The following is a 25508-nucleotide window of genomic DNA, read 5'->3' on the forward strand; positions in this document are numbered from 1 at the left end:
ATACTAGCGGGGCTACCCGTTATTGCCCGGGTGTGTCGAGGTGGTGTAGTAAGGAACCTCGAAAAAAAGGTAGTAGGGGGGGGATCAAAACAATAGTAGGCAGCCTGGGTGGGAAGAGGTGTTAAAATAAGTGTTAATAGGTAAGCAGGCTCGAACCTGTAACGTAAAAGAGAAAAAGAAGGTTGAAAAATCTAACATCTTAGCCGATGCGTTCATGGCAAAACTGGATGGTACGAGCGTTGAAATTAAGGCTAGTCAATCTAATGGAGCCGATGACTTGTGAAAAGGTTGGCGAAAAAAAGCGACCCCTCCTTGTAGAAAACTGCCCTGTTGATGGTGAAGGAATTAATGCTTTTGGCCAAGTCTTCGATATTTGTCGTCCGAGACATCTAGCTTCAAAGCGATTCCAATCTTGTGAGGATCCGTCATGTGCGTCGAGAGTTTTTAGCAGATATACAAACACACACGCACATACGCACACAAACACACATCACAAACGCACACACACACACACACACACACACACACACACGCACACACACACAAACACACATACACGCACATACATACAAACACATTTTGCCTTTTATATTATAGATTACGAGGAATAATTTCTCCGGGGTATCAATTTGCAAAATAAATAAAAACAATAATAATAATATTGTTCATCAAATTGCATCTGTGTTTGTTTATAATATCAAGTCGACTAATATTTGGACTTAACGATGAATGCCCTGGAAAAGTCACTTCTGATTAATGTTTAGTCTTAAAATATGCAAACGAAGAAATAATTTGCAGTGATTTTAAATAGTACCTTTTCTTTTATCGTAAATTGAACTCATTAATAAGAAAAAATGGTGAGGTACACGCAGGTTTGAACACGGGACCATTCGATTTGTAGCTCATTGCTCTACCACTAAGCTATATCTCCAGATAAGAATAAATATGTTTTTTTAAAGAAGAAATGATTTAAGATTTTCTTATCTCCCTTGGCTAGTGTAACGTAAAATATTCCTCTGTAAAAATTATTCTTTTTATCTATAAAAGAGGAAAACTATTTTTAAGATCGGATTCTTTTGATTTTCGATACTTATCAGATGAATTTCTGTACAAAACATATCGAAGAACACTGCCAGACATATAAATTAGCTTTGTATAAAATTTGAAAAAGATTAGCTCCGTCATTTCGGAACCTTTGAGGAACTCTTGCTCTCTCTCTCTCTCTCTCTCTCTCTCTCTCTCTCTATGACACACACAAACACGCAAACACACACAGACACACACACACACAAAGTGGTTTTTGTAGAGATATTGCGAAAAGTGGCGCATATTTAATAGAGCAATTGAAGCACATGCTCCCACACGGAAGTTCTTTAGCAAACTCCACTCTTCTCAACGGGTTACTTCTACTTGTGCAGCTGCCATTGCTCAGAGGCAACATGCATACCACAGATTTATCCAGCATAAGTCCAGTTAAAACAGACAAAAGTTTATAGAAGCTAAAAGTAATTAAGAAAGAAGTAGCGACAGCTAAGAGAGAATATACAGAAACCACCGAAAAACGCATTGAAGCGCAGAAATTAAGAACTCGTGATCGCTGGAAAATCTACAATAGTGTAGTACATAATGGGCAATCGAAAATTCCCGCACAATCCGACAATCATAAGATTGTTTGCACGGCAACTGAGAAAGCTAACATGCTTGCCCCTCAGTTTTCCTCAAACTCTACTTTGGACTCAGCAAACTACTCCCTTCCTGATTTTCTTTTGTGGATGAAACTACATTAGATGCTCTGAAAATCACCCCTTCTCAAGTACATGAAATAATAAAACAAACCAGACCTCAAAAGCATGTGGACCTGATCTCATCCCGGCTGTACAATTATAAAAATGCTCCACTGAGGTTCTCTCCAAATTCTTAAAAAAAAAAAAATGCCTTAATGAATCATGCTTTCCTGACTGCTGGAAAACTGCTTCTGTGGTACCACTTTACAAGAATTCTGGCGAAAGAACTGACCCATTAAATTATCACTCCATTAGCCTCCTCCCTCTATTGCTAAAATATTTGAGTTCATAATTAATCAAGCTCTGGTTTACCACCTTACAGTTGCTAAACTTCTGTCCGATCATCAATATGGATTGCCCTATTAAATATGGATTTAGGTAAGCCCATTATACTGCAGATATTCTAACTGTAATCTCTGAACGTATATACCATTCAGTGGATAAAGCCGGGGAGGGGAGGTCAGTAGCCCTAGATATATCTAAGGCTTTTGACAGGGTATAACACGATGGTCTTCTCATAAAAATCAGATCCTATGGTATTACTGGACGGATACGTAAGATAATTAAATCTGTTTTAAATAAGAGAAGAATTCAGTTTGTCGCAGATGATCGTACGTCTACACAATATGATATAAATGCGGGTGTACTCCAGGGGTCGATCCTTGGACCTTTATTATTCCTAATATTCATAAATGACCTCCCTGATAAAATTGTCTCTGAGATGGGTATATTTGCTGACGACACAACACTCTATAACAGACATGAGGCGAAAATGAATGAACATATATCTTAGGCAATGGCAGAAGCTCTAGAGGAAGACTTCCAGTCTGTAGTGGAATGGGGTCAAAAATGGATGGTAATCTTCAATACTGCCAAGCTTCGTTCCTTTAATAATCACAAGAAACCTCAACCACCAATAGCTATGGCTAAAGATACATTACCTGAAAGTACTTTGTTCAAACTCCTCGGTTTAACGTCCACAGGGAACATGAGTTGGAACAGCTACATCGAGAGCATTGCCAAGATTGCTGAGAAGAAGGTGGGCTCTCTCTACCGTGCTAGAAAATTACATATGCCTGAAAGTATCTTGTACCTCTATAAGGCCACCATTCACTTATTTATGGAGTACTGTTGTTACATTTGGGCTAGTGCATCTGCTACTAGTCTCTCACTCCTGGACAGAGTTCAAAAGAGAATCGCCAAATGAATCCTGAAATGTCATCGAAGCTTCAACTTCTGTCCCATCAACGAAATGTTTCATCCCTCTACCTGTTTTACAAGTATTTTAATGGTGGATGCTTCGACGAACTACAAGCCCTTGTACCCTCTCAACTTGACAAGCAGCAAAGTCCCACCCCTGACAAACCTGATAAGCAGCAAAGTCCCACCCCTACACGGTAGAGATCTCTAGATGTAAGAAAGCCTTCTACTCTAATAGTTTCTTCCCCAGAACTATTAGACTTTGAAATTCCCATCTGGGTACCTGCTTCCCTAACTGTACTAACATGCAGAAGTTAAAGTGAAATGTGAACAGACATCTTGCTGCTCAACTCCCTACATAGTATCCCTGCAACTTATGTCCCTCATAATAGCCCCCTACATTCAAAGTTGCACTGTTCCTTGTTTGGGGTGAAAATGAAATTAAAAAAAGGCAGGAAGTAGCTGACATATTGGTTACATTACGAGAACCACGTTTGGGTAGAAGGGTTTGAGTGACATATTAAATGTTAGAAGTCACCTCAGCAGAAGTCGATGAAACCACGTGATTTCCGGCTGGGACTTTCGTGTATCCTTTGGCTGGTGAAACTCAAGCAGAAAAGACGTGTCCGGATGCTGTCCCCGATGATGGGAGAGGGTAGCGTGCACTGTGTGATTGAGTGTTTCTTTTAAAGAGTAAGGATACGTCTGACTGCTGTTGCTAATGGAAACAAGTGCGTACAAGTGGTTATCTGTCTATCTGTCTGTCTTACCGTGTTCTCTCTCTGACACGTATACAAGCTGTAGCTCTGATGTTTTCTATTTTTCATAAACATTTTTATAAACATCGGTGTCCGAGTGTGTTTGTTAGCAGATGCATGAAACCTGGATTCACAGCAGTGACGACGATGACACGTGTGGTAACGGTTTATATACGAGAAACCATATTTCTTGTAACCTAGTAGGTAATGCAATATTCTCTCTCATGCCGATGCATTCTGCTATCTCTATAAGAGCCAAGTACACTCTAAAATAGAATACTGCTGCCACATCTTGCCTTTATAGAGTTCAAATCAGATTTCATAGCCAAGTAGGTGATGCCCTTTTCTCTTCCCTGCAACCTCTTTCCCATAGAAGAGACGTTGCTAGCTTATCTCTGCTCTATCGTTATTTTCATGGCAAATGCTCGTCTGAGCTCCAATCTATGCCTCACTGTTAAACTTTCACGGAAACCATTAGTCTAAATGAAACCACTATCAATAATTTCCCCCACTCTTTATCGGTGGCTAAACCTAAACATGGATTCCATGAACAAAGCTTTTTTCTTAGAACTACCCACCTGTAGAACTCTGCTCCGTTTGCCTTTTCAAGTCCAACATGAACAAGTTCTTGATGAGTCGTCTCTTTAAGTAAGCTAATTTACCAAATTTTCACTACTAACGGTTATTACGCTATTGTCCAATTGACTACTGGACATTCATTAACCCTCATCCTCGAGTGCTCCCCGGCCTTGATAAGAGCTTATTCTCTGGTAAAAAAAGAGGCAGATAGGTTGGGTTTGATTCTGAGAGCTTTTTTAAAGTTTTCTGCCGTCTTTGCCTCCCCCCCCTTCTCCCGCCACTTCTGATTGCTTCTTTTCTTGTATCTTCCAGAACATTCCTTCATAGAACTTCTCCAGTCTGCGGTCTTCAGTCACAGACTCCAAGCTTGCTGGATTATTATTTTTTTTTATACATGGAAATCCTCACATCAAGGCCCGAAGGCCACTCGAGAAAAACGGGTTAATGAATGTACGATAGTCACTGAGACAGCAACATATTAATAGTTGTGGAAGCGGCCAAGCAATAACTTATTTACCTTGGACTTGAAGACGACTATATTTTAGTACACTGGAAAGCATGTCAATGGAACAAAGTTCCATAGGTGGGCAATTCTATGAAAGAAGCTTTGTTCATAGAATTTGCGTCCAGATTTAAGCACAGATAGAGAGTGTGGGAAACTTGATAGTTGAAGCTGGCTCGGTGCCATCTACACTCTTGACTCGTTTGTAGACATCCTTGTAGCGTATGGCATGTCTTCCTGCTGGTATTAAGCCGTTTTTGTTTTTAATATCAGATACAGAAAATATAATATTTAATTTAAACAAATTAGGGTGATGCATAAACTGGATTCAGTAATGAAAAATGGAAGTTTATATAATCTCCTTGGACATGAAAATGCAAAGAAACTTATCCAAACAAAAATACTGGACATGATAATAGTCAAGAAGAAGTAAAACGCCTGTTTTAGTAGATTTCGCCATCCTAGCATTTCATCAAACGAAACCGAAACACTAAGTAAAAACAGGGAACTTAACAGATAGCTGAATGGAATGTGAGATAAGAGGAATATTACTATAATACCAATAATTGTATGAGCACTAAGAAGAGTTCCGAATAATCTGAACATAAAAGACTAAAAGAAATTGGAATCAAAAGGGAGATTGACACTATACAAAGCACAACGCTGATGAAAACATCCAAAATATTCTTTACCAACTTTTGTTATTCATATTTTATTTTATTGTTTTTGTCCATTATTTTAATACACTCTTTCAACCATCTTGTCTGCTTACTAACTTTGACAAGAAACAACTAAAGTGGATTGTAGTTGGCTTTGAATCACTGATCATTGTATGTACATATTATAGTCTAATATATTAAGCTTAGTGATTGAAACTATGTCCAATTTGTCGGGCGTCATGCTTGAATGGTTTTAAGCTGTTTTAACAATAACACATCTATTTAAATAAACATTTTTATTTTTTGTAGGTCTTGTTTTGACCTGCATCGAATAATTCTCCCAGCTAAAGAAAACGACGCTATTATCCAACCCGGTCTTTACAAAGCCGACTACACTATCTTTGGATATGAATTAATTCTTGTCTTTTACACAGACGACAAGAACAAGCTTATCGGTAAAAAAGTGACGGTAAGATGCCAGTTTTACTTTTGATGTTACAGTTGAATGAATAAGATTAATCATTGCGTTTGCTTTCTACTAAGTAGAAATTGAGTTCTATGGTAAGTATAATGGTGCTCGGTTTGTGTTCCGTGTAATGATAGCACCACAGACTACAGAATTGTCGGTGGCGAGTTCAAGCCTAAGCCGATTTCATATAACTATGCAATATTCTTGGCCTTCGGACCGGGATCAAAGTGTAGTATCTATTCCGGCAGATACTGCAAGCAAAGACCATATGTGGGGGAAACCCCACATATAAGAACTTGGTCAATGTAGGGGCAACCCTTCATACCAATTATCACTATTCAGCTCCCCTACTCCCCGGGGAGTTGGTCCCCATTTCCCCTTCACTTCTCACATTAAAAATCGGCCTTGTGCCTAATTTGCTCAGTGGGGGAGCAAATAAATACCTCAAAGTGTAGTATCTGTTCTGCAGATGCTGCACTTAAGGTAATTTGTCCCAATCAATGGAGGGGAAACCCTCTATACTGGGAAAATTATTATTTTTGGTCCCAACCAGAGTGCCCCATTTCCCTTTTTTTCGGGGAGCTGGTTCAACCCCACATTAAAAATGACCTTGTGTCACATTTTGCTTTCGTGGGGAAGCAAATAAATACTAATAAGATAATTAGAAAACGTATGCTTCCCTACAGAGTCTCCACCTCTATGTAAAATAGTAACCTGTCTTCAATACATCGTAGATAGTGAATAGTTGACAATATAAGTTGCTTTGGATTCATAAAACAACCTAAAATCGTTAATATACCGTAGAATTTAAAGAAACGCGCCTATAAAATTAAGTCCGGACGATAAATTCGTCGTGAAATTTCAAATGCCATTGAAAGAAAATTAGTTGATATTCCGCCCTTTAATAAAAAAGAATTATCATCATCCTTTAAGCTGAGTCGACTGGCGTTGCATTGCTCAATAGTCTTCGTTTTGTTATTTGATTTTATAAACATTCCAGTCTTAGTTCATCTATAATCTATCTATATATATATATAAAAGTGAAATTGTCTGTGTGTCTGTCTGTGTACATTTTCCTACCTAGTAATTAGGTAGAAAAATGTACACAGACAGACAGACTCGAGATTTGACATAAGGGATATTGAGATTTGGGAAAATCTTTTAAATCGATTTCCGGACAGAAATTTTGCTGTCAGGCGGTCAAAACTAAACGATTTGACCTTTGCAAACTCTACCAAACTCCTCCGCCAATTTTGTGTCTAAACACATGAAATTTTAGATGTATGTTCCTTGGACATGGATTAAACTTTTAACTTGATTTGAGCCCAAAATAATAAATTTAAAGGGGTCAAAATTGGGGTCAAAGTAAAAAAAAACTGACCTCTCAGCCGATTTTTTGTCTAAACATTTGAAATTTGTATTCAGACATAGGGTAAGCTTTTTAATCGGTTTTTGGCCGAAATTTTGGCTACCAAGGGGTCAAAGTAAATAAACTTTGAATTTTGCGGTCTCCAGAAAATTATTCAGCAAATTTTGGATCTAAACATTTGAAATTTTACATAAAGGGTATTCAGATATGCAACAATATTTTTAATCAGTTTTTGGCCGAAAATTTGGCTGGCAAGAGGTCAAAGTTGAAAGAGTTGACCTTTGCAGACTCTACCAAACTCCTCCGCCAATTTTAGGTCTAAACACTTGGAATTTTAGATATAGTTTACCTGGACATGAGTCAAACTTTTAATATATATATATATATATATATATATATATATATATATATATATATATATATATATATATATATTATATAAATTCGTATTCCTGTCTGCTTGTTTGTTTGTTTGTTTGTTCACAAGTTGATTAATATATACAAAAATCCATTACTTTATCATATTATTCATTCCTATAGGTACTATGATTATTGCAAAATATAAGATTAAAGAGGTGACATTTGCATATTACATTAAGGAAAATCGACTTTATTAAATAGCGGTGTATTAATTATTGTTTATAGTGAGAGAATTATTTAAAGTGTTCTATTTAAGTTTATTATTTAAATTGGATTTATGTTGATAACATATTTAATTTAATTTATTTTTACCGACATCGATTTTTTATGAATCGGTTTGAGTTATTTCCCTTGGGCGCGAACGTTGTTCTTTTTGTTTTTGTTTTCTTTTTCAACGGATATCAAAACTAAAAACTTTCAAGCATTATTTTTGGAATTAGTTTAAATAAAATAATTTCCGTGATTTCGCAATTAACGTTGTGGGCCAGTGAATTTTTATTTTAAAATAAACAAACAATTCAATTCAACTAAGATTCTTTATTTAAAACAAAAGCAAAAAACTTTCATTTACGTTTTTTTACCAGTTTTTTTTCTTCACATTTTTCTGACATCGTAACTATTTTTTTTTCTTTTAATAACGCAAGAAGTCATAACTCATAATTTTTATAACACAACAAATTCTACTTTTGCATTTTTGAAACTGAATTATTTACAGTTTGTTTTCGTTGCAACAGACCGTGAATATATCACTAATCTTTCTAGACTGAGGTAGCATGAAAAAAATTCATTTAAACTGGAATGTAGTCATAAAATGGTGCTCAATATCCGGAGAATAGCTTCTCTTTGTATCCCTCCTGGCGAAATATCTGATGGAAAGTTTGTCACGTACTTCTTTTTTTTTGGGGGGGGAGGGGGATTACAATTTCGTGTTTTCATTCATTCTTATAGTTTTGTTGGGGTAACGCTAGAGTTGATATATGATAATGAAAAACTGCTCAATATTCTTAATATAGCAGGTGTGGCGAAACCGAACTTCATGTCGACCCTGGCAACGCTGGGTATCCATGTTAGTATATATATATATATATATATATATATATATATATATATATATATATATATATATATAGGCACATAAAGTTATGAGCAGTACATAGAGCCCGAACAAAGCTGGGCTTAACAGTTAGTATGCATATATATATATATATATATATATATATATATATATATATATATATATATATATATATATATATATATATATATATATATAAGAAAAATTACAATTAAATTTATCAAAATGATCCAAGATGGTAAAATTAAAGTATAATATAAATATTAAAGAATTAATATTTATAACATTATGTCAGCAAGAGTTGTTAGACGATTTTAAATGGAGAATAAATAAATAAATTAATTAATTAATAAATAAATAGAAAATAAATAATAAATAAAGAATAATTAAATAAATAAAAAATAAAAAAATAATAACAAATAAAAATGAATATAAAATAAAATAAAAATTATTTAGGGGAGAGGATGGCCGGTATCTGCAAATTCAGGAAAAGGCAAGAAAAAAAAAGCATATAGTAAAATATAAGTAAATATACTTACAAGATATGAAAATGTGGGTAGATTAATATATTAGATAGATAGGAAAGTTTAAAGAATAAAGCAGAAAATGCAGATAAATAACCGGGCATGCAAAGAAGAGATAAAGAATTAAAATAAAAGATTATTAAATTATAAAGTATTAAGAAGTATGTAGAAAAACGATAAAGTTAAAGAAATATTTTTATATATCTATATAAAGGGTAAAAGTAATAATTATGTAATTTCAAAATTGCCATAATCAAATTTGGACTTATGTTTACAGAAAGAGATCAGTTCATTTTTAGAATTTATTATATTGTTACTTTGAGGGGAAATAATTATAGTTATAGCTTCAGTTGTGCAGAGGCGAGATGACTTAGAGTCTGGAGTATAAGACTTAACTTTTTTTTCTTGCTTTTTCCTGAATTTGCAGATACCGGCCATCCTCTCCCCTTAAATAATTTTTATTTTATATTTTATTTTATATTTTATTTTTTATTTTTTTAAATTATTTTTTAAATTTATTTATTTATTCTTTATTTATTATTTATTTTCTATTTATTTATTAATTAATTAATTTATTTTCCATTTAAAGTCGTCTAACAACTCTTGCTGACAATTTTTAAGTGATAACCTGTACATTTCAGTTGACTTATATTATTTTGCCCTATATATTTGTTTTCGCGCCTTTAACATTTCCTGTCTGGGTCATTTTGACTTTTGTTTCCCTTTACTTTATTTTATATTTTATATTTAACTTTATCATCTTTTTTCTCCTCTTTCTCTTCCCTGATCTTTCTTATTTATTTTTATGTCTCGGAAGTAGAGTGAAAAGCATATCTTATTTTTCTTTTATTAATATTATTGGAATCTTTTCTTTTTTCCTTTTACACATTTTTGTGAATTATTCCATGGATTTCTGCCTTTGGATTATTATGGACCATCTTCTTCCAATTACGGGATTTCCCTTGATTTTACTTGTACAAATGGAAATTCTTTTAACTTTCTTGAAGTTTTACATTTGGATTTTACCGTCACTGGATTTTTATCTTCCAGACTATCCATTCATGTGTAATCCCCTTTTTCTTCATCATATTCCCTCTGCTTCATTTTTTTTGTTTTCAAGTAAGATCTTTGACTTACTTGTTGCTTCATCAAATACTTCTGCATGTAAAATCCGATCCCGCATTTCGCTAATTCCTACCCTCTGATGAGAAGGAAAGTATTTCTTCGAAACTCCGCGGATTAAGGAATATCCATTTATCTAGTGTTTCCTTTTCAGATTAAATATGTTTTTAACTCATTTCAAAGTGTTTTTTTAACATGTTTTATTAACTGTTTACTCATATATATATATATATATATATATATATATATATATATATATATATATATATAGTGTCATTCAATATATTTGTCTTTTTAGGGTGATCCTTGTATTCCTGCTGATGAAGTTGCGTTTGAAGCCACTATGGATCAACCGATATTTCTGCTAGCAGAACACCAACAAACACTAGAAACCATAGAAACGCGAGGATATGATGGCATACCAGAAGGAATACATTACAAACTTCTTCCGGAACAGGACTTTCTTTTGCCACAAGATTGTGAATTCGAAGGGAAAATACCTCCATCGTGTGCATTCAGGTAAAATATTTGTATATCTTTTGCGTATCTATAATAATATAAGAGACGTGTCTTAGTCTATTTGTCTATCAGTTAAACAAAATAGGACTTTTTGAAATAAATAAAAGCCAGTTTTATAAAGATATAAAAGGATAAACAGAAGCCAGTTTTATAAAGATATAAAAGGATAAACAGAAGAAAAAAACGAAACCACAGAAACAATAGAATTCTAGAACAATATATGGGAAATACGACAAAACCACAACATAAATGGCGAATGGCTGAAAACCGTGAAAGAAGAGCTAAAAAAAATTGAAGAAGAAATGTAATGTTACAGGCGTTTACACACGTGTTAACATTAAGACCACGTCAATATGTAGGGACCCAACACGTTGTAGATTCTGTCGCAAGTAACATCATAAAAGAAGAGTAAAGACCTTCAACCCGCTGTTCAGGTTTTAAGAAAAGACTTTTACTCCTCATTCTCTTGCCACGCATGGTTTCTCGTTACGGCTCTGACGTTATCCGTGTCGCTAACGAGATCCTGATCCTCTCGAACGTGATGGTGATCCTGATCATTGGTTTGCGCACACGTTCTTCTTTTTATAATCTTTTTTCTTGCCTTGTCGGCGTCACTTTGCACACGGCTCAGTCATTTGCATACAGCTGTCGTACGCGCGTCCATGCTTAGTTACAGGAACAGAAACCGACAAATATTCAAGAAAATCATAAATTGGAATACAGGAATTTTAGTTTAAGAAACCAACAAGTCAACAAAGCGGATATAGAAAAGTAGAAGAAAAACACATTAAGTTGTTAAGTCCAAGAGTGCCTATTTTTTTACTATTGAGTTGAAAGTTTATGTAATAACTAAAAGGGCTAGATAAACACGCACTGAAATGAACACATTTTATTTAGAAAGCGAAATGTTAACTCTCCTATAAATTGAACACTGGGTAGATGTGATATATTTTAGAAATCAAGAGGCTATACATGCAAGATAAAATTTACACATAATGGTAATAAGCAAAAGCAATTTACACAAAGAAGGGGGACGAAATGTGGCACAATGAAGAGCGACCCTTTTGGGCAAGCTGGAGGTTCTACATTAATAACGTCTCTTGCTTTTAACCTTGCGCCTGACTTTGTGATGAAAGTTAAAAGCATTTCATGCAGGTGCTTTGTGCGTTTGGAAAGGTTAGAGCATGTCGGCTGGGTTTGAATGAAACTTTAGCGGTGTCAGAATCATTCAAGAAAGGTCACACTTGCACACAGATATCTGAAGTTGAAAAAAAAAACATTGCGTAAAATGCATAGTTCTCTTTCTCATTTTTTTTCTCTCTCTCTCTCTTTCTCTATTTCTCTCTTTCACTCCCTTTCTCTCTCAGATCAGATCAGTCTGTCTGAAAATATTGGTTTCCTGAAACAAAATGTACCTAACATTTGTTTTTTATTTTCTTGTGCAAAACTTAATTATGTTCTGCAAAATCAAAACTAAAAACAACCCACCTTTTCCCCCTTTTCCTTCTTCCCGTTTCCCTTTTCTTTTTCTATCTCCCCCGTTTCCTGACTGGTTTCTAACTTAAAATGTACCAAATATTAATACTGTAACCCTTTTCCCCTCTCCCATTGCAAAACTCATTCATGTTCTGCAGGGCAGGAAATAAAAACGATAAAATCCACTATAAAACAACCAAACCAAACACTATAAACTAGAAGAATAAAAAGCTTCTACAAAGTAACTGGATGCAAGATTGTTATGGGGTTTAATGGTAATAAGAACGAAGAAACAATGGACTTTTAGGAAAACACATGTATTCACATGTATTACAGGCAAAGCGAGTTGAACAATACCATTCCTCAACGGCGGGGCGTGTGCACACGACCTGCTTGGCCGCGTGCCAATCTCTGACTGCCGAGCACCGGTACTCGATACCGAAAGTGACGTCACCAGAAGAAGTGACGTCATGAGATAGTCCATTAATCCAATGGAGGAGCGTCTCCAACACCCCCTCCCAAGCTTTTTGTTAGTAAACGCTGACAGTACCTCTTCCTTTTAGGATTTACCATCAATGGCTCGGTAACCTTTCTCTTACGGAACGACCGCCGTAGTTCAGGTTTTGGTTGAGGAGGCTCAAGATCAAAAGTTTCGAAGACAGTGTCTATCGGCTTATCTTCCAATGGTGGACTGTTGCTGGTTTCAACTGATCGACATCTTCTTTATTGGTTCTGATGACGTTTGTGGGTCCTTTGATGATATATACCACGTCACCGACTCTCTTAGTAATTTTACCCACCTCCCAGAATGATGTGTTGTTTTTATAACTTTTGAAAAACACTCTTTCGCCTGATATGAAACGTTTACTGAGTACATAAGTGGTCATTGGTGGCCTTGACTGTTTACGTAAGTGCTTGTCAACGGATCTCACTTTCCGCGCAAACATCGTTTTTGCAGGTGAGACTGTTGTTGGTGTGTTCGGGTTGGGTGTAATCCTATACACATGCAGAAATTGTTGAAATGTTTCGTTTTTAATCTCCGGCAGACACACCGGGAGTTCTCTGATTGTGTTGCTCATCATCGTTTTTATTTCTCCGTCCAAAGAGTGGCAATGATGGAATCTTCAAACGGATCCCTTTTCAATGGTATCAGCCTAGATAGGCTAATCTGTTTCGAAGACAAGTACTCCTTAGGTTGCTTTGACTTGGGGAATTCTTTTGGCGCGGATTTTTAAGCTTCCGGCTTTGCAGTTTCAGTTTTTTTTGCCTCCTTTGGCAGATTCCGCTGAAGCTTCCTTTTTCGACTTCTCTGTTGCTGCAAATGGGACGTTACGTTTCTTCTTGAAAACGGGCAGAGTGTTTTCTTTTAGCTTGAATCTTGCTATAGCCTTTGTGCATTTCCTAGTCCTGGTGAGAATACTTCTGGAAATTCCTCTTTTAACTCGTCCTTCAGTTGTTGCGCTTCTGTAGACGAGTCTTCTACCTTATGACAGAATTTATTCATAGGTTGGTCCAACAATTCGAATCGCTCCATCCAGTCAGTACCGAAGAGGTTTTCGGATGTCCTATGTACACACATTTTCACTTTTTTAGTAACACCATTTAAGTTCTCCCTCAAATTCCACTTTATTGCCTGTCACAGCTCGAGCTGATTTGTTTGTCTTCCGCATGGTTCGTTTCATTAGCCTTTTCCATATCTTAAGATTAATGATAGACAGGACTGATCCGGAATCCAATTGTAGATGCGCAGTTTTATTTGCGATGTGAACTGTAACATATTTGCACCGGTTCTTATCCGAATCCAAGTCGAATCTAGTCTTTTGGACGCTTTTCATCCTGCACTGGATCGCTTTGTGGCCCTTCCTGCCATATTCGTTGCAGTACTTATCTTTGTAAAAACATTGACTCGATCAATGTTTCCCGCCGCAGCGACAGAACAGGCTTGTAGGGGATCCGGGTCTTGTGACTGAGTGGTACTTATTAGGTGTAGCCTGAGTTTTCTTACTTCCAGCTTTGCTTTTTCGGGGTTAGTATTTTTCCGGTTTGAAGGTCGTCCTTCTAATGAGTGTCGCGCCTGACTCCTCGACGTGTCTTGGGTTGGTCCTTACGCAGACTACCCTTTGACAATCCTCGGCCAACTTCTGGAGGGTGAAGCCCTGTTCGCTCTCAAGTCTAGAGAGAACACGTCGTCTAATCTCAGCGTTTTTGGATGAGACTAGACCCTGCGCAAAAATTAAACACTTGAAGTCATCTGCCGTTTATTTACCTCGGACGCGAAGGTTAGGTAATCATCATCGTCGCTTTTTGGCAGGTTCAAGCACTTCCATCTTCTATGAAAGAGCATAGAATTCGGTTTGAACAGTTCGGATAAAAGTTTGACTGCTTCAGAAAATTCCAATCCACTCGTCTTCCTGGGGAGAATATAATCCACAAACTTGCTATGTTCTGTGATCCCTAATTTCCTCAAAAGTAAGCGAACTTTCTTAGCGTTGCTTCACTCTTGACAATCCACGGTGAATAGGTCCTCATATCTCCGATAGAAGGCGTCAAACGTTCCATCCAACTCTGATTGGTAGTTGAACGTTTCTATAGCGTTCCATATTGTACTTTGGGAAAAAGCAAAACTCGCCCCTGTGTTCCGTTCTATCGAATATTTTTAACAATAGTTCTTTTTGTCTCTGTTGTTGAAGTAGCATTCTCTCCTCCAACGCTTGTTGCCGCTCTTGAAATTGTAACTGGAGCTGTTTATCACGTTCTTTTAAATTTTCTTCAGCTTTCTGCTACTGGTTCATCTGGGCATTGATTAGTCGTATTAATACTGCTTTAACCTCCTCGATCATGTAATGGCTTTTCCAAACGCCCGAAAGAAAAAAAATTATTTCCGGTTTTGACTGGAGAAGAGAGAAAAATAATAATAAAAAAGAAAAAAGAAAATGTCCTTTCCTTGAGTGTGTGCGTACGAGGGAGCAATATCTCCCTTGCTTCTTGGTAAAAACCTTAGAGATTACCCAATATGAGGGCGAACAAGTTTTTTTTTTACTCGCGAAACAAAAACAAAACAAACAAAAACATATACTGTGATACCATACAGTTGCAAAAGAATAAAACTTATGGTGGAAATGTCTGGGAGTTAACCAAAATGGCTAGTTTTTATGTGTGTGTATGGGGGGAGAGTTGTCCCACGCGGAAGAAAAAAGGTTTTTCACTTTAGAACCGACAGTTAAGAATAGAATATTTCAGAAAATTCCCTCAATGAAAAAGTGTCTTTCTTTTAGTCCAAGTAAAACGAAAAGGGGGTGGGGACATTTCTCTCCTGTTTAAATATTGCATGAAGTTAGCAGCAAAAACAAAGGAAAAAAACTTTTCACTTTATTTGAAAAAAATGTTCAAATTCCCATACGAATAAACAGTCGACAGTTTACAATTGAATTGTTCTCTCGGTGAAAATTAGGTCAACATTTTCTTTTTTTTTTCTTTCAATAGGCAACCAAATTAATTTTTAAACATTACAAAATTGTGTTTCGTACAGTTCTTTTAATTTAATATAGAGACAAAAAGATTTACTTACAATTTAGTCGATAACATTGCCATGTGTTCGTTTTTTGTTTTTTTTTATGATTTTGTTTTTATAACATAATTGCCGGGCGACTTCTTAGCTTGTAAATCCGAAGTTCTTTTAAAGTCAATTAGAATTGTTTTTGTGGAGTTAACCCGTGTGAAATCGAATCTGTCGTCTACAGTTGTTATGGGGTTAATTGGTAATAAGAACGAAGGAACATAGGACTTTTAGGAAAACACATGTATTCACATATATTACAGGCAAAGCGAGTTGAGCAATACCATTCCTCAACGGTGGAGCGTCTGCACACGATCTGCTTGGCCGCGTGCCAATCTGACTGCCGAACACCGGTACTCGATACCGGAAGTGACATCACCAGAAGAAGTGACGTCATGAGATGGTCCATTAATCCCATGGAGAAGCGTCTCCAACAGAGATGAATACTATTTCCAAAATAACTGGATTCAGCATTAAATAACCTGAAAAGGGTTGATATGCCGTAAAACAAAACAACCAAACCAAACCACAACAATTTGAAAGAGGATTCTAACAATTCTCGGAAAGAAGTTCATCAATATAGACAAATTTTATCCTTTCTTCAGAGTAATTATGCAGTAGAGAGTACTATTTGGTGTCCTATTTATAGGAAAGTGGAATCTAATGGGTTAATCAAAACAGTGAGCGAACGAACTCAAACAAGAACCATGTTGAAAATGTTAACAGCACAAGTAAGCCCAAAATGTACCACTTTCTTAGTAGCCGTAAAATACTTACCGTGTTACAGAAAAGATGCCGGAAATCGACAGCAGAAACTCGTAACATTTACTCAAATATCCTGATGTAGGTAAAAACAGTAGAAAGAACATAGCCATGTAAAAAGATGAGGAAGAGGATTGGTAAAAATTGAAGATTGGGTGGATGATGCAACACATAAGCGAATGTACAGAAAAGCTGACTACCGCTTCAAAATTATGGTTAGCGCGAACAACACAAAGAGCAACGAAAGTTTAAAGAAAGAGACAAGAAAAGCAAAATAGGGGAAAGAAACAGCTACATGGACTATTGATAAGACATACCAAAGAAGAAACTCGCGGAATCGTTACTGACAGTTGCACAAAACAAGGCGATAATAACAAACTATATAACAACTAACAGAGTATAAATAAATGCTTCATTTTGATCGGATACGAGTATCAGTTCTTGTAAGTCTAAAAATTATTTGAAGTTTTTTTAACGGATTTTTCTTTTCTCTGTTAACTTAATACTTTTAGGTAATTTCAAAAGTCTGTCTTTTCGATTAACGTGTATAAAGCATGAAAAAAAATTAAAACCTGACTACGAATTTGACTTAAAAGCTGCTTAGGTATTTTATGTAGGCAAAAATTTGTCAACCTGTCATGTTTTTTCAAGCGAGGAACTATATATATATATATATATATATATATATATATATATATATATATACACACATATATATATATATATATATATATATATATATATATATATATATATATATATATATATATAGTCCTGATCAAAATCATAAGACCACTTAAGAAAGTAAGCGTTTATCGAAGTTTTAATCAAACAAATGGTTGAAACCATTGCCAAAAGGGAAAATATGATGGAAAAAATGAAATCTGCTTCATTCGAAACCTTAACCCTGATCTAATAATTATTTTTTAAAAAACAAACATTTTCACCTGGTCAAAATGATAAGACCACTGATAATTTATCTAACAAAAGGCAATTATAAATTACTAATAGGATCTCAGTATTTAGTATAGCTTCCATTATTACAAATTACTTCAAAAATTCTCTTCGGCATGCTTGCGACTAAGTTTTTTTTATCAGTTGCTAAGGAATTTTATTCTATGTATTGAAAACTGAATCAGAAAGTTCCTTTATCGAATAATACTGGGTTTCAGCCTTGAACACTTCTTTTGCCATCCATTCCCAAAGATTTTCAATGGGATTGAGGTCCGGAGAACATGCTAGATGATCTAACAATTCTATACTATTTGAAGAAAAGTATTCTCGTGCTTGTCGAGAAGTGTGTATCGCAGTGTTGTCTTGCTGGAAAATCCAATTTCTTCCACACAGACGTGGACCTTCAGTCTTGATAGAAACATTTTCAAGCATTGAAATGTACTTCAATGATTTTTGCCGGCCTTTCACTACTTGCAACTTTAGGATCCCTGCTGGTGAGAAAGCCCCCCAGATCATTAAAGACCCTCCTCCACTATGCCGAGTTGAAAAAGTCTCTTTGGGCAACTTTTTATCATGCAAATAGTGTTGAAATCCATCTGGACCATCTAGATTAAACTTTTTCTCATCGGAGAAAATTGCATTTTCACACTTCTCTTCATCCCAAGTCTGGTATTTGGCGACATATTTAAGTCGGTTAGTTTTGTACTGTTCAAAAATACGTGGTTGCTGCAGTCGCTTTAAATGATTGAAACCCTTCATTTTCAGATGGCTTCTGATGGTTTTAGGACTACATTCTGCTGCTGTTTGGCTTTTCAATCGACTTGAGCTTATACTGGAGTTTTTTTTAACTTCTTCTGATACGGCGATCCAGTGATGTTTTTTTTTTTTTTTTTTTTTTTTTTTTTTTTTTTAGTTGACCTGGACTCTTTTGTGCCCATATTTATCTGGATTTCTTAAAAAATTTGTGATGACCGTTTTGCTACGATTCACTTCCTTTGCAATGGATCTATGGGAGAGTCCACCCCTATTAAGCTCAAAGATCCTTCCTCTCTCAAACTCGTATAATGGTTTCCCTTTTGCCATTTATAATTTAGTAAGATGTTTTTTTTTATCCACTAACAAGTTGCTTTTAGTAACATAGAAAGCTTTTCGTATTCATTTTTTCAAAACTAGCCGATTTTATTAAAATGGTCTTATCATTTTGACCAGGTGAAAATGTTTGTTTTTTAAAAAATAATTATTAGATCAGGGTTAAGTTTTCGAATGAAGCAGATTTCATTTTTTCCCCATCATATTTTCCCTTTTGGCAATGGTTTCAACCATTTGTTTAATTAAAAATGTGATATTATGCGTAAACGCTTACTTTCTTAAGTGGTTGTATGATTTTGACCAGGACTGTATATAATATAAAGCTGAACGTCTGTGTATGTGTCTGATCACGAATAAGCTCCTATATGGTTGACTATTATAGAAAACTAATCACATATAATGATAGAAGATGTATCGAGACACAGGAAGGGGTATGTTTGATCTGGCATAATGATGATTCATTAAAATTGTGGGGTCTGCGTACGCGCCTGGTCCACAAAGTATGGAAATAAAAAATTTAAAAATTAAAAAAAATGTTTACAAGTGTTTTTGATATAGATGTACATAAGAATACTTTGATAAGTATGTTTTAACTTAAATAGGGATGGTATAATAAAATTGTGGGGTCTGCGTTCGCGCCTGGCCTCCATAGAATGGAAATGGGCACAAACGTTAATGAAGACTTTTCATATCTATCTGCGTAAGTATACTTTGATAATTATGTTTCAGTTTGAAGAAATATGGTATAATAAAATTATGGGGTGTTTGTTCGCGCCTGACCTATATAGAATGGAAATATGTCACGAAGTTTAACAAGGTTTTTTAATATAGATCCACAGAATATTGTGATAAGTGTTTAAGTGTGAACAGGTATGGTATAATAAATAATGGGGTTTATCTATTTTATTTTTACTTTCATCATATTTTGCTTTGGTTTTGATACCCCCAAATTCGAAGCTATCTCTTTACAACCCTTCCTTTTCATAATCTATCATACTTTCATAAATCAGAGTCCATTTTCTGTAGGCTGTTTATGAACCCAGTCAACGACGGGTACTTTTGCTAGCATATATATATAAATATATATATATATATATATATATATATATATATATATATATATATATACGTACACACGGCATAATCACGTTGACACACTGGTTCTCGCCAGATCACAGAAGTTAAGCAACGTTGAGACTGATCAGTACCAGATAGGTGACTAATTTTGAAAATACGAGGCTCTGTATGTAAGGGAACGTTGACGCCTCCCTGCAAGAGTTGTAAAAACCTTACGTTGTCATCTCCTCGAACATGGATATGCATGCGACTGAAAACCGTTTGTGAATTTCGTATCCCCATGAAAGTTTCTCCTTCGAAGAAAGTCGCTTAAACACGCAGGCGGAGACGTTAACCTTAGTACATATATATATATATATATATATATATATATATATATATATATATATATATATATATATATATATATATATATATATATATATATATATACATATATATATATATATATATATATATATATATATATATATATATATATATATATATATAAATGCGGGAGTACCTCAGGGGTCTATCCTTGGACCTCTATTATTCCTGATATTCATAAATGACCTCCCTGATAAAATTGTTTCGGAGATGGGTATATTTGCCGATGACACCACTCTCTATAACAGATATGAGGGGAAAACAAATGAACACATATCCAAGGAAATGGCAGAAACTCTAAAGGATGACCTCCAATTCGTAGTGGAATGGGGACAAAAATGTTTGGTCACATTCAATGCTGCTAAGACTAAGCTTGTTTCTTTCAATAACTACAAGAGACCTTCTCTACCACCAATAACAATGGCCAAGAACACATTGCCTGAAAGTACTTCTTTTAAACTCCTCGGCCTAACGTTTACAGGGAATATGAACTGGAATAGATACATTGAGAGCATTGCCAAGGCTGCTGCAAGGAAGGTTGGCTCCCTCTACCGTGCTAGAAAACTACTTATGCCTGACAGTATCCTATACCTCTATAAAGCAACCATTCGCCCATGTATGGAGTACTGTTGTCACATCTGGGCTGGTGCATCTGTTGCTTGTCTCTCGCTCCTGGACAGGGTTCAAAAGAGAGTCGCCAACCTGATAGGTCCTAAACTGTCATCTAGGCTTCAGCCTCTGTCCCATCGACGAGATGTTGCATCCCTCTGCCTGTTCTACAAATACTTTAATGGTGAATGCTCTGACGAACTGCAAACACTTGTACCTCCCAGACGTAACTACCCCCGACAAACCCGACAAGCTACTAAGTCTCATCCCTTTACAGTAGAGATCCCTAGGTGCAAGAAAGCCTTTTACTCCAATAGTTTCTTCCCCAGAACTGCGGGTCTTTGGAACTCCCTTCCAGGATTCTGCTTTCCCAACTGCAATGATATGCAGAAGTTCAAGTGTAATGTTAACAAACATCTTTCTACTCATCTCCCTTCATAATGACCCCGCTAATTAAGTCCCTAATAGTAGCCCCCCTGCTTCAAAGTTACACTGTGTCTTGTTTGGGGTGAAAATTGAATAATATATATATATATATATATATATATATATATATATATATATATATATATATATATATATGTATGTATGTATGTATGTGTGTGTGTGTTATGTGGTAGTTATATTTTTATTGTTTGTTTGCTTGTGTTTGCATATTTTTAGTGTTTGTTAGTGTGTGTTTGTATATTTTTATTGTGTGTGTGTGTGTATTATGTTGTAGTTATGTTTATTGTTTTTCGAGTGGATAAGATTTTACTAGAGTAGCCTGTCTAAAAAACGCGTCTAACTCTATACTTGTGGGGAGCCAAATAAATGGGGCTAAGTCTTGCCCTCAGATTGAATGAGAATCAATGAATCAATAGCAGATTGGCTATCATATGACGCAGAAAGATTTAAAGTTGTATTTCAGTTGCATGTTTTTAAAAGTTGATGGGACAACATATACTGTAAGGTTCTGCCAAATAGGGGTTTAGAACATTTCGTGTCCCATGCTACTCATAGATCTATCCCTAAATATGAAAAGAAAACTATTTTAGGAGTTTTTTTTTTCATCATTCGTCATAACAAGTGTTTTAAATTACCTATCCCTATGAATTCCCTATGAATTCCCTATGAAAATAGCATATGCTCTCGTCTCTAGAAGCTGCTGCTGCTACTACTACTACTACTACTAGTATGTCTCTTATCTTATAACGTCAAACGGGACGGATGATCATAACTACCTTCGTGACAGGATGCTAGTCTACCGTCGACTAAATCTCCCAGCAAGAGTTGGTATCTATACCCCTGAGCAAAGTGTTTGCTTGCAGTACCAGCCATCCCAAATGGTCACCCATCTAAGAATGACCCAGCTCACTGTTGCTGACGTTCGATGATCCTTATTTACTTGCCTCTTCAAGAGGTCGGTTTTTAATGTGGGGGAGAATCCAGCTAATCGAAAAGGGGCACTCTGAACGGAAACCGGTCCCAGCGTGATTTACACGTATAAACCACACTGGAAAACTTTGTGGCCCTTAGACTTTTAAAAAGTTAAACTAATCGAAAATTAAAAAACAAAACAAATTCTTGATAATTTTAATGATCTTAAGCTTTGAGTTGAAATTTCATTGAAGTTTTCCTAACACTTCTATGAAAAAACAAAAATCTTTATGATGTGCATATCCGTGACGGAAGGAAAATATGATACACCAAAAATCACGTAAATTAATCAAGTAATTATATTTTTATAGCGAAAATCATTTTATGACATTAATGAGAATCCACAGGCATTACAAGGTGTACAAGATTGATTTTAAACTATATTTCTAAAGAGTGTTTTACTAGGAGTTAATCAGCAATGAATTTGAATTATTCTAATACTTCTCTCCATATTAAGAATAAATTTCTAAATTTCGCAAGTTTTAATTACGTGGAACTATCTTCATTTCTTTCAAACTATTTGTAAAATGGCGTCGACTGATCGCCGATGGTTGTTTAGCTATAAAATTTAATTTTTTTTTTCTTTGAACTACTTAATCAATTTACCTGATTCTTAGTGTACAAGTTTTTTTTTCGTCATGCCATAAAAATGTTCTTTCTTTCTTTTTTTCGAGTGGATGTGGACTTGTACCAAGTTTTTTTTTTTTTTTAAATAAACTAAACTTTTCAATAAGTGCTAGAATATAATCAATAAAGACACAAATTCTTAAGATGCACCGATTCAAGTTGCGCGTTTAGTGATGAAACTGTTATTCACAACGAATTTAGGAAAACTCGTCTCGGGAAAACTCGTCTCGGGAAGACTCGTCTCGGGAAAACTCGTCTCGGGAAAACTCGTCTCCGGAAAACTCGTCCCCTTTCGCTAGGTAGGAAAACTGGTCCCTTATTGAATAAATGTCGATTGAAAACACATTTTATGATCGCTCTTGAAGGAGATATTGTTTTTTAAAATAGACTATAACCCCATAATATTTTTTAAAAAATATTTTTATTTGTTTAATTTTTTTTTTTTTTTTAAATAAAATCGATTTTCTAAGTGTCCGTTTTCTACCTAACTGGTTAAGTTCTTAGTGGTTGGGTTTGTATTACTGTACACATAGATTCGAAAAAGTTGTCAAAAAACAAATATATAACAAATAAATGTTATCAAAGGCAAGATAAATTACTTTTCTACCAAACTGGATATAATTTTCGTGTTTTTATTCAATTTAACATGTTTATTCGAATTTAGGAAAACTCGTCCCGGGAAAACTCGTCTCCGGAAAACTCGTCTCCGGAAAACTCGTCTCCGGAAAACTCGTCTCCGGAAAACTCGTCCCCTTTCGCTAGGTAGGAAAACTGGTCCCTTATTGAATAAATATCGATTGAAAACACATTTTATGATCGTTCTTGAAGGAGATATTGCTTTTTAAAATAGACTATAGCCCCCCCCCCCATAATATTTAAAAAAAATATTTTTATTTGTTTAATGTTTTTTTTTCTACCTAACTGGCTAAGTTCTTAGTGGTTTCACTTATTTTAAAGCGTTTATTATGTTCATACAAAGTTAATTACAATTTTTTTGGTTCTTATTTTAACGATGTTTTTTGAAGTCATAAAAACAATAATAAAAAACAAAACAAAAAAATTAAAAACTGGGAGCGTTACTTTTTTGTTTTGGTTTTTTAATTATGATAGTTTTTTGTTGTTATGTTTTCGTTTTCTCTCATACCAAATGCACTCATGCGTTATTTAAAATTATAATTCTATCAATTATCCACATTTATTGTCGTCCTGTAAAATTTAACAAAAATTAACTAATAAATTAAAAGCGAAATATTTTTTTGGCGCGAGAGATGCCATGTGCTAACAATCTCTCGTTAACTCATTTTTAATTTTTTAAATTTTTACTTCAAAATTCTAAAATCAATCATTCAGAGAAAAAGTAATCACTAAATAAATTTATTAATCAATTTTATTGAAAACTCCCCTCTCTAAATTATATTTTAAAAAATATTAAAATTTGGGTTTGTATTGCTGTACACATAGATTCGAAAAAGTAGTTAAAAAACAAATATATAACAAATAAATGTTATCAAAGGCAAGATAAGTTACTTTTCTACCAAACTGGATATAATTCTCGTGTTTTTATTCAATCTAACATGTTTATTCAGCTCGAAAAACATGCATTGTTTACCGATGTATTAGAAAATTCAAAATGGCGGCCGACTCTCTCTTAAACACGGTAAGTTCGGGAAAAAGTGTTATAAATAATAAACTAGACAAAATCCTGTTAGAAATTCGCTCAATATATATTACCGTGACATATGTTGACATATATTCGGTGTTTTTTTTAATAGTATTTTGTCTAGTTTATTATTTATAACACCTTTTCCCGAACTTACCGCGTTTAAGAGAGAGTCGGCCGCCATTTTGAATTGTCCAATACATCGGTAAACACTGTATGTTTTTCGAGCTGAATAAACATGTTACATTGAATAAAAACACAAAAATATATCCAGTTTGGTAGGAAAGTAACTTATCTTGCCTTTGATAACATTTATTTGTTATATATTTGTTTTTTTGACAACTTTTTCGAATCTATGTGTACAGTAATACAACCCTAAAATTTATTATTTTCTTTTTAAAACCAAATCTCCCTCAGTAATTTCTTTAATGTTCTATTTTTTAGCGATTATCAAGACTCTTAAGATGTGATATACCGGACATTATTTCTCGTTCTCACGTAACACTCGACATGTTTTTTTGTTTGTTTTCTGTGTTTTTTTTTCTTTACCGAATAAACGATTCCAAATAAATTAAACAACACACAACATAGTCGGCGAAGTAGAAAACTCGATTTTACCCTTTTATAACAACAGTAAATAAGTAAATTCTTTTTATATTAGTATAAAAAATATGCGGTCTCGTTTATGAACATAATAAAAGCTTTAAAATAAGTGAAACCACTAAGAACTTAGCCAGTTAGGTAGAAAACGGACACTTAGAAAATCGATTTTATTTAAAAAAAAAAAAAAAAACATTAAACAAGTAAAATATTTTTTTTTTAAATATTATGGGGGGGGGGGCTATAGTCTATTTAAAAAAAACAATATCTCCTTCAAGAACGATCATAAAATGTGTTTTCAATCGATATTTATTCAATAAGGGACCAGTT

General features: G+C 34.8%; 1 protein-coding gene across 4 annotated transcripts in view; it reads left to right on the forward strand.

Moving 5' to 3' along the window:
- LOC145278454 (F-box only protein 31-like) overlaps positions 1-25508 on the forward strand; it is a 353462-nt gene that overhangs the window by 228643 nt on the left and 99311 nt on the right. For 3 of the 4 annotated variants that reach the window (XM_080130663.1, XM_080130665.1, XM_080130660.1), the window contains 2 exons: positions 5792-5951; positions 10760-10980. In XM_080130663.1, the coding sequence (XP_079986789.1) occupies positions 5792-5951; positions 10760-10980 (381 nt within the window). Of the gene's footprint in view, positions 1-5791; positions 5952-10759; positions 11005-22965; positions 23000-25508 lie in introns of those variants that run through there. The other variant, XM_080130664.1, reaches the window with a different exon arrangement.

The sequence above is a fragment of the Euprymna scolopes genome, chromosome 1 (assembly GCF_053919585.1).
Source record: "Euprymna scolopes isolate OS-2025 chromosome 1, ASM5391958v1, whole genome shotgun sequence".
NCBI classification, from domain to species: domain Eukaryota; kingdom Metazoa; phylum Mollusca; class Cephalopoda; order Sepiida; family Sepiolidae; genus Euprymna; species Euprymna scolopes.